Source organism: Cloeon dipterum, chromosome 2 (genome assembly GCF_949628265.1).
Source record: "Cloeon dipterum chromosome 2, ieCloDipt1.1, whole genome shotgun sequence".
Lineage (NCBI taxonomy): Eukaryota > Metazoa > Arthropoda > Insecta > Ephemeroptera > Baetidae > Cloeon > Cloeon dipterum.
The window spans coordinates 27,502,562-27,518,270 of record NC_088787.1 but is presented as its reverse complement, the minus strand read 5'-3'; the positions used below and the strand labels follow the sequence as shown (position 1 = coordinate 27,518,270).

The 15,709-nt window shown below is 42.7% G+C and overlaps 2 protein-coding genes across 3 annotated transcripts; both read left to right on the top strand.

Annotated features, from left to right (window-relative positions):
- The first annotated feature begins 241 nt into the window (after positions 1-241).
- On the top strand, positions 242-13,237 carry LOC135937301 (collagen alpha-1(I) chain-like). Of its 2 annotated transcripts, XM_065480445.1 has the most exons (43): positions 242-467; positions 3,306-3,347; positions 3,579-3,728; positions 3,780-3,911; positions 3,999-4,088; positions 4,146-4,174; positions 4,239-4,286; positions 4,337-4,409; positions 4,601-4,641; positions 4,706-4,832; positions 4,891-5,015; positions 5,548-5,719; positions 5,776-5,856; positions 5,918-5,970; positions 6,079-6,304; positions 6,363-6,433; positions 6,496-6,547; positions 6,828-6,893; positions 7,048-7,146; positions 7,206-7,294; positions 7,350-7,395; positions 7,450-7,565; positions 7,620-7,781; positions 7,870-8,067; positions 8,127-8,180; positions 8,238-8,360; positions 8,411-8,477; positions 8,533-8,594; positions 8,647-8,746; positions 8,812-8,883; positions 8,938-8,999; positions 9,058-9,103; positions 9,331-9,429; positions 9,679-9,803; positions 9,956-10,037; positions 10,090-10,223; positions 10,279-10,494; positions 10,590-10,626; positions 10,683-10,927; positions 10,988-11,189; positions 12,090-12,262; positions 12,420-12,641; positions 12,771-13,237. In XM_065480445.1, exons 1-43 carry the CDS (start codon positions 296-298, stop codon positions 12,915-12,917), a joined length of 4,728 nt encoding a protein of 1,575 aa, XP_065336517.1. In that variant the 5' UTR covers positions 242-295; the 3' UTR covers positions 12,918-13,237. The 2 variants fall into 2 exon arrangements, with proteins under 2 accessions (XP_065336517.1, XP_065336519.1); XM_065480447.1 differs by lacking the exon at positions 3,306-3,347.
- A 133-nt stretch (positions 13,238-13,370) lies between these two features.
- Positions 13,371-15,412, top strand: LOC135937303 (L-serine dehydratase/L-threonine deaminase-like). Its single transcript, XM_065480449.1, has 5 exons — positions 13,371-14,215; positions 14,274-14,542; positions 14,697-14,930; positions 14,986-15,110; positions 15,160-15,412. The coding sequence occupies exons 1-5, from the start codon at positions 14,060-14,062 to the stop codon at positions 15,357-15,359; spliced, it is 984 nt and encodes a 327-aa protein (XP_065336521.1). The 5' UTR covers positions 13,371-14,059; the 3' UTR covers positions 15,360-15,412.
- The last annotated feature ends 297 nt before the right edge of the window (positions 15,413-15,709 follow it).

Sequence of the window (15,709 nt, the reverse complement as noted above, 5' to 3'; positions counted from 1 at the left end):
ATGAATCCAGCGATTCACATTGACACAGTTACGACGCTGCTTTTATCTCGCCGCTTAAATGTGCAAATGCAATGCGCAAATTGATGTGCGAGATGTGTTGCAAAAGCAAATCGCAGATTCACGCGTCATGCGAGCGGGAAGGACCACATTTGCCCAGCCGGATAGGAACAGGGAGATGCAGAAGGGTTTTGCGTAGGTTCTCGGCGAGTTCCCCACCCAGGCAGCCGCCCCGTGGCTGCATTTCGGCCGAGCGGCTGCCCGGGCTGCCGGCAGACAGGCCGCAGTCGCTGGCGTCATGAGGAGTCCTCCGTGGCTCCCACTGCTGCTGCTGCTGGCCTGCGCGGCCGTCGGCCTCGCCAAGAAGCGACAGGGGGCCAACGGCGAGAATTACGAATATGACGAGTACAACGAGTATTACGAAGAATACGACGAAAACGGACAACCTGCACCAGCTGGAAATGCGGGAGGTAAGAAATAATTAAAATAAAATTGTACTTAAATAAAAACATTTATTATGCCAGAGTACATATTAATTTGTGTGCAAATTAAATTTTAAATATACAGGATTACGCAACTTCTGGAAAATTTACTGAAGCAATAACTTTGATATATTTTAACATGATTTTAAATTTAAAAAAAAGGAATTTGGCTATAAATGTTATTTATTATCAAAATAATATCATCCATTTAATTTAATAGATGCATTTGTAATTTTAGTTTAACGTTTTTTCCCCTTATATATTTTCATATATGTGTCAGGCTAGGAATATTCATTGTGAAAAGCATACTAAAAGCCACAAAAGCATTCGACGAATAAATTTTGCTTTAAAATAAAATATTTTAATTTTTTTACAAAAAATTCGAAATTAAATTTAATGAGAGTACTTCAAAGGGTTAAACGAGACTATCAAATAACTGCTTGATTCGAGATATTGATATATCTTACCTCATATATTATACCGTTAAAATTTTTGTCGTGGATTTTTTATGCATGTTGGACACATTGCCATCATAACCTATAATAAAACGTTATTTTAATTAATTAATTATATCTTTATTGTCTTCTGGCGAGGTCATAGAGTAGATATGGTTAATCTGGTTCAAAACTTCATTTGCTAAGAATTCAATGCATTTGAAAATCTCTTACATAAATAATAATTATAGGGTACTGCGAATGGACGAGGAACAAATCCACAATGACGACAACAAGACGTTTTGCAAAGTCAAACGTCTGCGATAAAAACTCGCTCTCGATTTAAATTGAATAGATAAAATCGGCATAAATTTAGAGTCTGGAGTATTTCAATATTTGATGCGCATTTAAATAATACTTGAGATGAGAGCTGCTGTGTGTGAATCGGGACGTCCTCTCGATCGAGCCCATCCGTTTTTCAAGAGTTTTGTAAGCGCTGCCTCACACCACACACGAGTAACAAAAAAGAGTCGGCGTTTATTTTTTCTTTGCCTGCCACATATGCAGTTGTTAGGAACCGTGGTGTTAACAGCTTTGACACCAGCGAGCAAGCAGTCTCAACGGCTCCGAATTAAGAAAGAAATTTGACCCTGCCCAGATGAAGATTCTGGAATAGGGAACACTATTATAGAGATTTGTTTTAAATTTTGGATCGAAAATTTTTGACAGTGATAATTAAGTTCAATTCATCCATTCACTTAAAGAAAAAAATGCATTACAGACATTTTCGATCCGCCTTTAATCATTGTTCTTAAAATTACACGTTTCAGACTAAAATTTCTGTGAGTTACCAGGGTTTATTTTCGTTTGTACATGACTTGAATTTTAATGCACAGACAGACAAAATCATTGGAAAAATATAATGCAATTTTCTGTTAGTTGAATAAAATTATTTTAATGACTCTTCTCCGCTCATCTAAAAATATTTTGGTTTGATTAGCAACAATAAGAAACTGTGAGCGAATAGCATACCAATAAACACGTGAACAGACACATGGCTCCCACGCTTCCGCTCGCAAACTGTCTGATTTAAATACGAATACACAAGTCGACCTTTGCAAAACAAACACTTTTAAATTGTCAATGATACGGCACCAATTCTACAACATGGAAAAAAGAATATAAAACCGTTGCTTTGGAGCGACCGGAATATTAAGATTTGTGCCGCTTTAGTTTGACTCTTAAAAATATTAATATAGTCAACATAGTATTTTAAAATACGTGATTTACAATTTAATTCGTAAATTACTGCATATATGTCATGTCAATTTTTGCCACATTCCTTAAGTCCGTTTATAACATCAAAGATTTATTATAACACACATTACAAAACCACTCATGAATCGCGGATCAAGGAATGCAAAATTTAATAAATTCGGGAATTAAAATTTCGTCCCAAGAGGAACAACTGCCGCTAAATTTAAGTTGGGTGAACATTGTATTTCCGATATTCGAAAAGAAGTTGCATTTTACAGCATTATGTTTGAAACCCTATGTTTTGAAATTTCCCTTAACAATGCTTTGAAGGAGTGCAATTCAAGAAAAGAGACTTTTAATTGACGGAGACGTTACACTTACTCGAACAAAATTATATGCACACCAATTGAACTCGCGGAAAGAAAATATTTCCACGATCAAACTCTGACAAAATTCTGACATTCTAACGGACAAAGGCGGGGGGCATTTTCCTCCTCAATTGGCATTGATGGAAATGACTGTTCTGTCTCTCATCGAATCAGCCACTGAGAGAATAAGCAAAGGAGAGCGGGTGTGTGTTTGTTTTTTGGTGCAGCCAGGCGCCGAGAGCGGAGTTCAAACGCGAGGAATGACCCTTTGATTACGCTGATCGCTCCGGCTGCAGCACGTCTGCCTCAATATCTAATATTTGTTTACACTAATTTCGGCCTTCAGTGTTACGTCAATTTTCAATCGAGTTGATTCGATTTCCGCGATTATAATTGGAAAGAGCGGTTGAAATAAATTCTACAGCCTCCAATAAAGTCTCACCGCTCCTTCGGGCGGCTCATTTTACTTTATTATGCTATGTTGCGGCTGGTTCCCAATTTACCAAGAATTTATTACACTAAATTAAAAATTCAAATTCAGTGTTTTTAAATGGCAATGGAATATGCATTAAAAATAATGAAGCTCCAATTAAAGTTCCCATTGAACCAAAGTCTCGAGGTAATCGTCCTTTCTTGAAACTGCTTTAAATGGCAGATATAATTGAGCATGCATAATTAAATCATTCTAGCAGCTTATTTCAAATTCCAATCGGAATAAAATTAGTAGCCATTCAGATTCGTGATCTAAATGAACGAATTCATTTCAGCTTCTCCATCAGCCCCTGGAAGAGCTCCTCCTGCGCAACCTGGTAGGCAATTGACTATACAGGGACGAGTGGAAAACGAGGAACGAAAAAATTTCTCGTATACCCCCTTTCATTTTAAATAATAGATTTGAATAACGATCTGATAAAAAAAATGCGTGATCAGCTACTATTTTATGATTTTATTTTCTCTGCATCAATATTAATTTCCACCCCAAAAAGAAGTTTGATTTCCGAAGTTAATGAGAGCGTCAATTGCAAAAATTGTTTCAACAGCCACACCACCCCAAAGGCCTCCTCAACCCCCGCGGCCGACAGCCCGACCGGCAGTTGTGACCACCCCTACGTCCACGACGACGTCGACCACTACTACAACCACCACGACTCAGCGGACGCCCGAAGCAGATACGGAGCCTGGTATCACACGTGAGCATTGCAATCAGCGTGACGAAGTGTTTTCGCAAATTTGAATTTCAGCGGAGCCGCCTGGGTGCATATTTGAGGGACAGGCACACAAAGACGGAGACACGTGGCAGCCGGACAAATGTACCACGTGCATGTGCGAGGAGGGCAGTGTCGAATGTAGTCAGCGGGAAGGATGCTCAAAAGGTCACTTTCAAGATTATTTAGATTATTTATAAAATTTAAAAAATCACCTAATGCTTGGATTAATGTTTCACTTATCATTTTTTTTAGACAATGACTGTGAAGGGATTGTTTGTCCTGAAATCGACTGTCCGGGTGACCAATATATTCCACTCGGAGGATGTTGTTCCGTGTGTGCAGGTGAGCGTTGAAGATGCGTAACAGAGTATGTAACTGATTAATTTATTTAAATTTTAGAGCCAGAGGAGCAACGGCCACACACAGTGGTAAACACAATTTTATTGGTAATGCGAAAGTAATATAATTTTTCACGACTCCAATATTTTTCAGCCTGGGGAGAGCAGCGAAGGGCCTATTTCTGGGTTCCCTGGAATAAGGGTAAAGAGCTTTTCTCACTGTGAAACGGCTAGTAATATTTTAACAATCAGGGAGGTGCTGGACCACCCGGCGAGCAAGGAAGACCTGGAGACTCTGGCCACCCAGGTTCACCAGGCATCCCAGGTACGATATTTTCCAAATAATGCGCCATCATTCAATTTGAAAATTATTCAGTAACATTAAAGTTTAAGTTCCTGTACATTGTAACTACGGTTCAAAGTTCTAAAAATTTAAAGAAACTTGCAAGTTTTGGTTTTCCAATTTTGCGCCTCATCTAATATACTTTCAACCATTTAAACATCTTTTCTTTTCAGGTACCCCTGGTTTGCCCGGACCTCCAGGGCTTGCTCCAGATGTAATCAGAAAAATCAACTTTTGAAAAATTTATCTAAGTCTGTTAAAAATTATTTTTTGCGTAGGTTTCCAGCTATTTACAGCAGATGTCAATGCAGCAGCAAGTCAGTGGTGACAAAGGACCCACTTTCCCTGAACCGTTCCAGTATTTGCAAGCACAAGTGGGACCAGTTGGGCCTCGTGGACCGCCAGGTAATATATTATACTGTCAAGGTCTGTCTGGCGGGGTTTTTCGAGCGCGTCATTTCAGGTTCCCCTGGTCCGCCAGGACCGCAGGGCTACCCTGGACCAAGAGGAGAGACCGGAGAACCAGGACCGACCGGAAATGCAGGACAAGCAGGGCCCAGAGGCTTGCCAGGACCACCAGGAAAAGATGTGAGATTTAGGAATTAAATGTTGTAACTATCGGATCTCTCGTGTATAATTCACTATTCAAAATCCCCCTTTTGCCAATTTAAATGACGGTGGAAGTGATTTATAAGTCTAAATCATGAATTATTTTAACTAGTGGGCCCAGTAAATAATTCAAAAAAGTCGCATATATTTTTTTGTTAAGAACTGAATTATTGCCGAAAAAATATAAATTTCAAATTATGCATTCCGCCGCACACCTGTGACCGGCAGGCTGCATACAATCAAACTTAGTCGTTCACGCGTACGATTCTCAACGTGACGCACGTTGCTCAAAGTCAATGATTGCAATCTACCTAATTTTCATTTCGCTCTCGCTTTGTGCTCATGTGAGGCACCTGACTTGATGTTAATGCACGTGACCATTGAAAAAACACAAATCTCAATTTTTTCCAATGGTCTAGCGTGTCTTTCAAACACGTTTTAAGCAAACAAGCTGGAGTGACGAATAATCGAAAGAAGCGATATTTACTTGGCATGTTATATTTTCCTTTAGGGCGAATCGGGAGATGATGGTGAGGCGGGCAGTGTTGGCGCGCCAGGTCCTCCAGGCCAGAGGGGAATGCCTGGCATGCCAGGGTTGCCGGGAGTTAAAGGACATCGCGGGTTCCCGGGCCTGGATGGAGCTAAAGGCGAACAGGGCAAAGACGGCGAGAAGGGAGCGCCAGGTGAGTTTGCGGGAAAATAGTCTGAGCGATATTTAAACTTATATCATTCACTTCAGGCGGACCTGGACCGAATGGACCCATCGGACCGATGGGGCCCGCAGGATCCAGAGGAGAAAGGGGACGAGAAGGACCGCCAGGTTTTGTTATACGTTATTTGTTACGACTGCAAAATAATTATTTTAATTCTTTTCGGGAAAGGTTCACCCGGTTTGCGTGGTATTGATGGCACGGCTGGACCTCCTGGAGCACCGGTAAAATTCTTTACAAAAAATTTAAAACAAACAATTTAAAGCAACGGAGAGTGAACCTCAATCTAAAAGTAGCAAATCAAATTTTAATTTTAATTTGACGTTTTTCAGGGTGAAATCGGCAAGCCTGGATCACCAGGATTCCCTGGTTCCCCTGGAATGAAAGGTGACCAGGGCGCTTCAGGTCCAAAGGGAAGTCCTGGTCTACAGGGTCCTCGTGGAGAGTCAGGAAGACCTGGTCTACACGGAGAAGCAGGTTTACAAGGACCCCCTGGGAAGGACGGCAGTTCTGGCGAAAAAGGAAGTCAGGGTTCTTCAGGTCCTCCTGGGCCTCAAGGTAAAAATTCCCTTTGGTCACAGTTAGGACTGTGAATTAATTCAATATTTTTTTCAAGGTTTTCCTGGAGCTAGAGGCCAGCCTGGAAATGCTGGTAGCCCTGGACCTGCAGGGGCAAAGGGTGCACCTGTAATATAAAGATTATTTGTGATCTTGGCAGCTTGTGACGATTTATATCTAAATTTTTCCAGGGCGTTTCTGGCGAGAGAGGCTTCAAAGGAGACAATGGCATGAAAGGCGAAGGTGAAAACACATTTAGATATTTATTTAAATCCAAACCGTTTTTAGTAAATGTGGAAATGTTAAAAACATATTGTTATGGGAGATGTAACCAATTAATTTTGAAAACAACCTGAAAGTTAATTAGTGATATTATGTTGCTAAGCAAACAATGCCTTATTTAACCATTCATTTCTAGATTATACTAATTCGGCGTGTGTGTAAAAAAATGGAATTCATCATTTTATTTTATGTATCGGTATTTAATTATATCTTTTAAAAAACTAAATAAATAAATTTGTAGCTGGAACACCCGGCCCCAGAGGTATCCCTGGGCCACCAGGATCTGAGGGGAAACGTGGCAAGAGAGGTAAGATAATATTGCTTATTCATACGATTTGCGCACTTACGTTCCTCAATTTGAATTTCCGTTGATAGTGATTTGAATATGTCATTCGGATATAGCGGTCATCTAAATATAAAAAAATGAAGATGTACTCGTTGTAAAAAAATTGTCTGTGTAGGATCTGATGGCCCACCAGGTCCTATGGGCCCTGTGGGAGAAAGAGGACCTAGCGGAGGTCGAGGTCTGCCAGGAGCTGATGGTCCCTCTGGGCCAAAAGGTTGATTGGGATACTTACGTTGTATAGTGTGAATTGCAATCAGTTTTATTTAACCGTAGGACATGTTGGTGACAAAGGTCCGATTGGCCCTCAGGGTCAAAAGGGTGCAACTGGAGATGCTGGCCGACCTGGAGCACCAGGCCCACAGGTATTCTTTGTTGGAAATTATTGTTTCGACGCTGACAATTAATAATATTTTTCAGGGGGTGAGGGGTCAACCTGGAAAAGCTGGTCCTGCAGGAAAGCCAGGTAATAATAAAACTTAATTCGGGAACAGTACTTTTTATCTAAATTAATCTTTAGGGAACAGTGGAGAGCGCGGACTTCCAGGAGCAGACGGGAAACCAGGCGATCAAGGTTTGCAGGGAATCTCAGGTCCAATAGGTCCTGTCGGTCTACCAGGAGAAAAGGGCTTTCCGGTAAATTACAAACCAATGAATCAATTTTGCTATGATTATAATTGAATATTCCAGGGTGAACCAGGAAAAGATGGTGACGTGGGGCCCCCTGGAAATCCGGGTCCCAGGGGCGATGCAGGAAAAGAAGGAGCTCCAGGAACTCAGGGTTTACCGGGACCTAGGGGTGCTGACGGCGAGAGAGGACCCCCTGGACCACCGGGGGCTAGAGGATTCCAGGTGAGACAAAACCTTTTTAATTAATTAAATTGAATTAAATAAATATCGAAAGTAATGATTAATAACTGAACGAAACAAAAATATTCAGGGTTTGCCTGGAGCGATGGGACTGCAAGGAGCTGCAGGAAAGGATGGCGAACCTGGTGTCGCGGGTCCACCTGGTCTGACAGGCTCCGCCGGCTCTAGAGGCGAGCGTGGTTACCCTGGCGAAAGGGGACCAGTGGGCGCTCCGGGAACTCCGGGACCAAGAGGAGAACCTGGTTCTCAAGGAGGGGATGGACCTCCGGTATTTTCTAATATTCTCCTCGGTTCAGGATATTTCATGTTTTATTTTTTTAATATCAGGGTCCTTCGGGTGAGAAGGGTGACAAAGGACACTCTGGACCTTCAGGAATAGTGGTACGTGGGAACTCGATTTAAATTTAGAAGAATTAAATATTTGAGCTGATCTGGTAGGGTTTGCCCGGCTTGCGTGGTTTACCCGGTGTATCTGGGGACAAAGGCGAGAAAGGCAACGGAGGAAGCCCTGGTGTAGAAGGACCGCAAGGACGACAAGGAGAACGCGGTCTGCCTGGAATGGTGATTCCATACATATATAATCTAGCATATTCTAAAACCATATTTTGCAGATGGGCCAACCTGGTCCACCTGGGGAACCGGCTGAGAGAGGAGAGTCTGGTCCACCAGGCCCAAGAGGCGAGTTTAAATGGGAGCTAATTTGATTGCAGTTCTAAATTGAAATATTGTTTAGGTGAAAATGGAGCTAACGGATCTCCAGGAGAACGAGGTCCTCAGGGCCCGACGGGATTACAAGTAAAATTTTCAAACATAATCTGAACGTAGTTTTAATTGTTCTTGTTTTCAGGGTTTCCCAGGGCCTCAGGGTTTAATTGGATTGCCAGGCCTGAAGGGTGAAAGAGGCAACGCAGGCTCAAAAGGAGACCAGGGCAATCCTGGGGTTGCAGGTAAAACACAAATAAAAATAAAAGTAATTAACCAATAATAATTGATTTAATTATTGCGAATAAAGGAAGTCCAGGAGAACAAGGACCACCAGGACTGACAGGCTTGACAGGCGCAAAAGGAGCCAGAGGCGAACCTGGTACGATTAATTTTTCTATTTAGAATTAATGGCGTTTAATTAATATTTTTAAAGGTTTGCGAGGAGACGCTGGTCTCATGGGACCTCCTGGACGACCTGGAGAACAGGGTCTAGCGGTATGAATTTTTAATTTTTTAAGTAACACCGTTTTTAATTAAAGCTTTTTTACTTTAGGGTAACCCTGGATCACCTGGACAATCGGGGCCACCTGGCACTCCAGGTAAAATTTTATTTGTTATCCGAAAACGTAATGGAAGTAAATTTAATGCTTCCCTAACCTTTATAATGGAATTTTAACACAGAACTGTTTGTCAGCTAAATATGTAAATTGAAACAACTTTGAAGCAATATTGTCGTTCGCGATTTAAAATTTTTCTTTCCTCGTGGTCTTTGCGATAAAGCCGTTTTTGGAATGAAGAATGAAAAATTCATGTCAACATTTCGCAGGCATAAAGGGCACCTCTGGAGAATCAGGAAGGCCGGGCAATCCAGGCCCACAAGGACTTACGGGTGCGACGGGCCAAGAAGGACAGAAAGGAGAAGCAGGTGCGTCAAATATTGTGTATGTGTAGAGGGCACTTTCTCAGCGCCGGAAATTTCAATAATTTAATGATATATCGGCAAGGTCTGGCGGAATGACGTCCGCTGAAAATTATTTTGCGCCGCAGTGCTTCATTCAATAACTTACATTTGACTTTGTTTACTTGTTTTTGTCGGTCGAATAAAAGAAATTTCAAGTTCAAAACTAAATCATACATTATATAACTTTTTTTATTCATGTGTCTTTGTCAAAAGGGTCACCGGGATCGAAAGGACCACCAGGCGCAAGAGGTCCTCAAGGACAGGCCGGCGAAAGGGGTTTGCCAGGGTTGCCTGGACCAAGTGGCGGAGTTGGACCAAAAGGTCCTCGAGGAGCACCGGTGAGAGAAATTGCAACAAATTAAATCACGTTTACATACTACTGCGCGTTTCATACGCGTGTTGTATAAATTATTAATAGATGACAACCAGCGCGTGTTTAAAAGCTAATTCAAATTTTGTTGTAACGCTAACTATCATTTTCTTCTCTCAGGGTGAAGCAGGTGCTCAAGGAAAGCAAGGGAAAGAAGGCCAGACTGGTTCTCCAGGTCTCGTTGGCCCGCCAGGTGTTCCAGGTACTTACCCTGCTTAATTAAAAAGATTAGAAGTTAAAAAATGCGATGTCAGGTCTAAATGGAGAGCCTGGTGCCGAGGGTCCGTCAGGAAAGCCAGGACCTCCGGGCATAGCAGGACGAAACGGCGACAAAGGGCCGATCGGCACTCCTGGCCAAGCTGGACCTCAGGGTCCGGTTGGCTTGCCGGTGAGACCAAGCGTGTAGGTTGCCGAGCCAAGAGACTTACATAATCGAATTTTAGGGTCCAGCAGGCCTGCCAGGTCCGTCAGGCCCTACAGGTGAAAGGGGCCAAAAGGGCGAGACAGGTCCTCAGGGCGTCGACGGACAAATCGGTCCGCGAGGAAAGCCAGGTGCACCAGGACTGGAAGGAGTTAAGGGAGAGTCGGGAGAGGCTGGTCCCAAGGGTGCCAAAGGTCACAGAGGACTGTTGGGTCTTCAGGGCCCACCTGGCGCGGCAGTACGTGACTGCATGACGAAATTCTCTGATAACTGCATGCGCATGGAATCCACAAGTCTTTGCGGTGATATGAACGCGCGTTTGCAAACTTTCAGGGCGCACCAGGCGAAAAAGGAATGACAGGTCCACCAGGTACGTGACTTAGTAGCGGTTGTTTTAAATGACCTTTAATTAATACATATTTGAAGGTCCCGCTGGAAAGGACGGCGAACCTGGAACTCGAGGAAGTCCAGGTCGCGACGGCAGCCAAGGGCCGCAGGGCCTGATAGGTCCTCCTGGTCCACGAGGTTCTCAAGGCGAGGAAGGTAGGCCCGGTCCGCGGGGTGAAATGGGATCTCCGGGCCCTCCTGGTCCACCAGGCGAGTCCTTTGGATACGACGCAGCCACCGTGGCCGCCCTTCTGTCATCGCAGAGCCAAGTCAGTCAATCGAAGGTAAAAGCGAATTTAGATAAATAATTCTCGATCGAGGGGCTAAACCTGATGGTGCTTAAGGGACCTGATTCAGCGAGTGGAGACGAACCTGTCAGGATATTTGGCAAAGAGATCTCCGACGACGAAAGGAAGAGACTCGTGACCAAGGCGTTTGAACAGCTGAAGAAGTCCTTCGAGAGGTTTAAGCAACCTGACGGCGACAAGAGTGCACCCGCGCGGACGTGTCGAGACTTAGCCAATGCGCACCCAAATAAGCCGAGCGGTGAGTGAAATTTGCGCCGTTTTTTTCTTTTAGGTAAAATAATAATAATAATAATAATAATTGCTTCCTTAATTATTATTGCAAGCAAAAAATCTGGTCGTCATTCTCGACAACTTTTATTCAAATTAAAGTCGTGAGTCTCGAGAATTTATCAAAAAAACTTGTGTTCTTGTGAGCGTCTGATAAAGAAGAATCTAAATGGTATTTTTCTAAAATATAATCACTATAGATATTTGAAATCCTTCAATTTAAAAATACCCCTCAAGAGCACCTTATATCACCTTATATTATTTGGCATTATACAATGTTATTTATATGTCATTCAGAAAATGCATTCATAAGTAATATAATCAATATAATATTCGACGCTGAAGGTTGACTTGGAATCAAGCATTATTTATATCTCCAAAGTAAATACGTGCGACCCAGTCGAAACGTCGCACGACGTCAAAGCAAAAACGTATATCCATAATATGTTTATGAACACTGTTGTAAAATGACATAAATAGCGATATGATTATTTTATTTAGTAATCATTGATTCAATAAATGGTGAATATGATTATATAATTTTAGATGATAGCAAAATTTATTCTCCCATGGATCTCGTTTTGCATTGATTTAATTTCCAGACGATACTATATGCTCTCAGATATGCTGAAGGTCCTTTTTCGCGCGCATATCACTTAAAATTGTTTAAAAAATGAATTTTACATGCATAAAATCCCCGTGCAATGACAACGGAGGTGACTCCTGACACCTCGTCGATGAGATTCATATATAAGAGTGTGCGTCATACGTCGAAAGCGATTTTTTACGTCTCTGCTCGCATAACTGAGACTTACATTCGACCTGTGTGATATAATTTGCGAATTACTTATTTTGGTTCTCTCTTTTAAAGGACAATACTGGGTCGACCCGAACGAAGGTGACTTGCGAGACGCGATCCTCGTGTACTGCGATATGAGCGAGCGTGCCACCTGCATCTTCCCGAGCCCGTCCAAGTCAGCCGAGATAACTTACAAAGGCAAAGAGACCGAGATGTGGCTCGGTGACATGTCGCAAGGAATGAAGGTTAGCTCTGCATTTAATGCACACCCACGCTTTCCATACTCGCAAATGCGGGCTAAATTTAGGCGTCACAACAAACTCACGTTGCCCAAAACACACACATGATACAGACTCCGCGTGCAGCCTTGAATCTCGAATCACGCTCTCTTTTCAAATGCAGATGACTTATAAGGCGGACAGCAATCAGATCGGCTTCTTGCAACTGCTCAGCTCATCTGCCTCGCAAAACCTGACGTACCACTGCAAAAACTCGGTGGCCTACTACGACGCAGAAAAGAAGACGCACCGCAAGGGCATCAAGCTGCTGGGCTGGAACGACGGCGAGATTCTGCCCAGGGGCAACCAGAGGCTGCGTTACGACGTCCTCGAGGACGAATGCAAGGTAATGCGCGGGAGCCTCATTTCAATACCGCTCACGTTCCGCGTCCTCAAATTCGCCCGGTCGCTTAAAAATGCTCTGACGCAAGACGCAAGCACGGTTGTAACAAGAACTCGTTTATCTCTTTTGCAGGTCAAAGATGGGACGTGGAAGCAGACAATTATTTCGTACAAGACGGACAAGGCGACGCGGCTGCCGTTCGTGGACATGGCGTCCAGAGACCTCGGAGGCGACGACTCCAGTTTCTGGATCGAAATCGGCTCCGTCTGCTTCTCTTAGTGATCCATTGGACTCTTTTTTCATTTATTATATTCTTTTCTGTCGCGGCTGCCGGCCGCCTCACAATCAGACCATTCACTGCCAAATACGATGCAATGCGTAGCGTGTAGATCTTAGTCAACTCTCAAAGTGTTCATTTTTTACCTAAAAGTAATTAATTCTAGATTTTATGAAAAATTGACGCCAGGAGAAAGCATTTAAGATGTTATTAAAAATGTAATGTGTAGATCACTGATTTAAGGAATGTTTGGTTCAAATAAAGTCTTGATGCGGAAATTTTGTATTTAGTACAAAATTTTCTGTACTGGTTTGAACTCCAACCTCTCAAATATTTAGACTTAAAAACTTCTGAACTTTTACGTTAATCACATAAGCTCAGACGAATTTTGTGACCTACCACTGAAATAAACGGAAACTACTGGGTTTTATTTAAAACAACGAATTAGATCAGGGAAAAATGTTTCACCAGGTCCGCAAAAACGACTATTATGATTAAAGAAAGAATTATTTTGCTTGACTTTGGATTAGCATTTGAAAAGTTGGCGGTGAAGTTTGAATCGGCCCAACTCATCCAACACAAATTGGCAAAGTCAACATTATTTATTAAAAGATCGAACTAACGACATTAAGTGGTTTTCAGAATTAAATAAGGTGTACCTTAACTTGCCCAAATAAGGTTTTCTGTAAGTGTCCAAATTTAAACTACCCAAATTTACAGTGCCTGAAAAAATATCAGAATAAAACTAACCAAAAAAGCAATAATAAAAAGCTTTTATAGCATCGCCAAAAAACACAATTGGTTTTTAGTTAAAAATCTTTTCTTTGACAAAAATTGCTGATTATTTCTGAAAACCATTTTAATTTATTTAGCTTGATTTTTCATATTGTTTCACACTTAAATTAAAAAAAATAGAATCCAAAGATCCAGTCCGAAAATCGCAAGCTGTTGACAAGCTATTAGGCATAGCCACAATGTGCCGTGTCTTACGCAACAGAGACGCTGCCTGCTGCCTCACTCAGCGCATAAGGACCCCATCAAGTAGGAAGATAAGATTGAGATGAGAGAAAGAGAAAGAGAGGTATAAGCGAATTGACCTTGGCATCAGCCAGTTGGCTTTTCGGTTGCTAAACAAAAACACACCATGTCTGACATAAGAAACTCAATATTCATCGAAACTCCGCTGGTTTTGAGCAAGAAGCTGAGCAAGCTGATCGGCCACGACTTGTACCTCAAGTGCGAGAATGACCAACCCTCCGGCGCGTTCAAACTCCGAGGTAACAGCTACCACAGTCAAAAGGTGAAAAATGAATAGTAAAAAATATGACGGGGACCAGTTCAAAATTCGATCTGTGCAGGAGGTGGAAAGGGGCTGCAAAAGACTGATCACCGCCTCCGGAGGTAACACGGGCCTGGCGGTCACGTGGTCAGCCATGGCGCTGGGGGTGCCGGTGTCGGTGTTCATCCCCAAGAGTACGCCGAAAATGGTCATCGACAAGCTGACTGAGCTCGGTGCCGACGTCGTCGTGTTTGGCGATGATTTCAAAATGGCTAATGAACGGGCTCTTGAGGAGGGGAAGAAACCTGGGCAATCCTACATCCACCCTTTCAACCACCCAGAAACCTGGTAATGTCATCAAATGAGATATTTCCTAGTAAGCCACCCCACTGAGTCAAGGAAGTTAATGAAATTGAACTTGGAAGAGAAAAATTTATGGTCTGAAAGTAATAACCAAATGAACCAAAAGCAAATGATAAGAGCTGAAAACTTTCAAATTTAGGCAAGGCCATTCAACAATAGTGGATGAAGTCGCGCAGCAGTTGGGCAAAGGCGTTCGGCCAGGCTGCTTCATTGCGTCGATTGGAGGAGGAGGTTTGGTAAAGGGGTTGCTAGATGGAATGAACCGACACGGATGGTCTGACGTGCCCCTCGTGGCGGTTGAAACTGAAGGTGCCGACTGTGTTCGTAGGGCGTTGCAGGCAGGAAGACCAGTGGAAATGGACAAAATCACCAGGTAATTTAAGGCTCTCAGAATGACATCATGAATTTACGGAATCTAAAATCCAAAGCATCGCCGTCACACTTGGATCGAACACGATTCTGCCGGCCCTGTTTGACCAGCTTCCTAAGCACAACGTCATTCCGCTAGTAGTTACTGACAAACAGGTGGTGCAGAGCTGCATTAGGTTTGCCGGTAAGTACGTATTTTCTATCACCGATTTCAGCTGACCAACAAATTTCAGACGACCACAGAATTTTGGTGGAACCGGCGTGTGGCGCAGCCCTTTCTGTGGTCTACTTCGATATGCTAAAGGATCTACTACCAGAGGCCCCGAATGGACCAGTGGTGCTCATCGTTTGCGGAGGGGCTGGAGTTTCCCTCACCCTGCTGCAAGAGTGGGCGCAAAAGTTCAACCTCGACTTTCCCTACAAGGAGAAGTGAAATCTCTTCTATACATAATAAAACATTGCCCACATCGAATTCAATCATGAATACATAGAGCATTTCAATTTCCAAGCATAAAATATTCACGAAATTTAATAATTCATGCAATTTTAACAATGCTCCTCATTTTTCTGGCGGAATCAATTGTCGTGCATGGATGTTAATTCAGCACCAGTTTCGACACTTGTAACGCAAAATAAACAAAAATAAGTGTCACAACTGGATCCACGAATAATAGGCATTGTTTTGTTTCGAATATTAGGTCTGCTCATGCTGGAATTATTTCATCATCATAAGCGTGTTTACATAAACAAGAAATATTCCTCGGTTAAATTAGCACATTGTTT

Excerpts from the sequence above, each read along its gene's own strand:
- LOC135937303 (XM_065480449.1), top strand. The coding sequence starts at position 14,060 with ATGTCTGACATAAGAAACTCAATATTCATCGAAACTCCGCTGGTTTTG. Across the intron at positions 14,216-14,273 it reads ACAGCTACCACAGTCAAAAG|GAGGTGGAAAGGGGCTGCAA; the intron begins GTGAAAAATGAA and ends CGATCTGTGCAG. Across the intron at positions 14,543-14,696 it reads TTCAACCACCCAGAAACCTG|GCAAGGCCATTCAACAATAG; the intron begins GTAATGTCATCA and ends TTTCAAATTTAG.
- LOC135937301 (XM_065480445.1), top strand. The coding sequence starts at position 296 with ATGAGGAGTCCTCCGTGGCTCCCACTGCTGCTGCTGCTGGCCTGCGCG. Across the intron at positions 4,287-4,336 it reads CTGGGTTCCCTGGAATAAGG|GGAGGTGCTGGACCACCCGG; the intron begins GTAAAGAGCTTT and ends TTTAACAATCAG. Across the intron at positions 4,642-4,705 it reads CTCCAGGGCTTGCTCCAGAT|GTTTCCAGCTATTTACAGCA; the intron begins GTAATCAGAAAA and ends TTTTTTGCGTAG.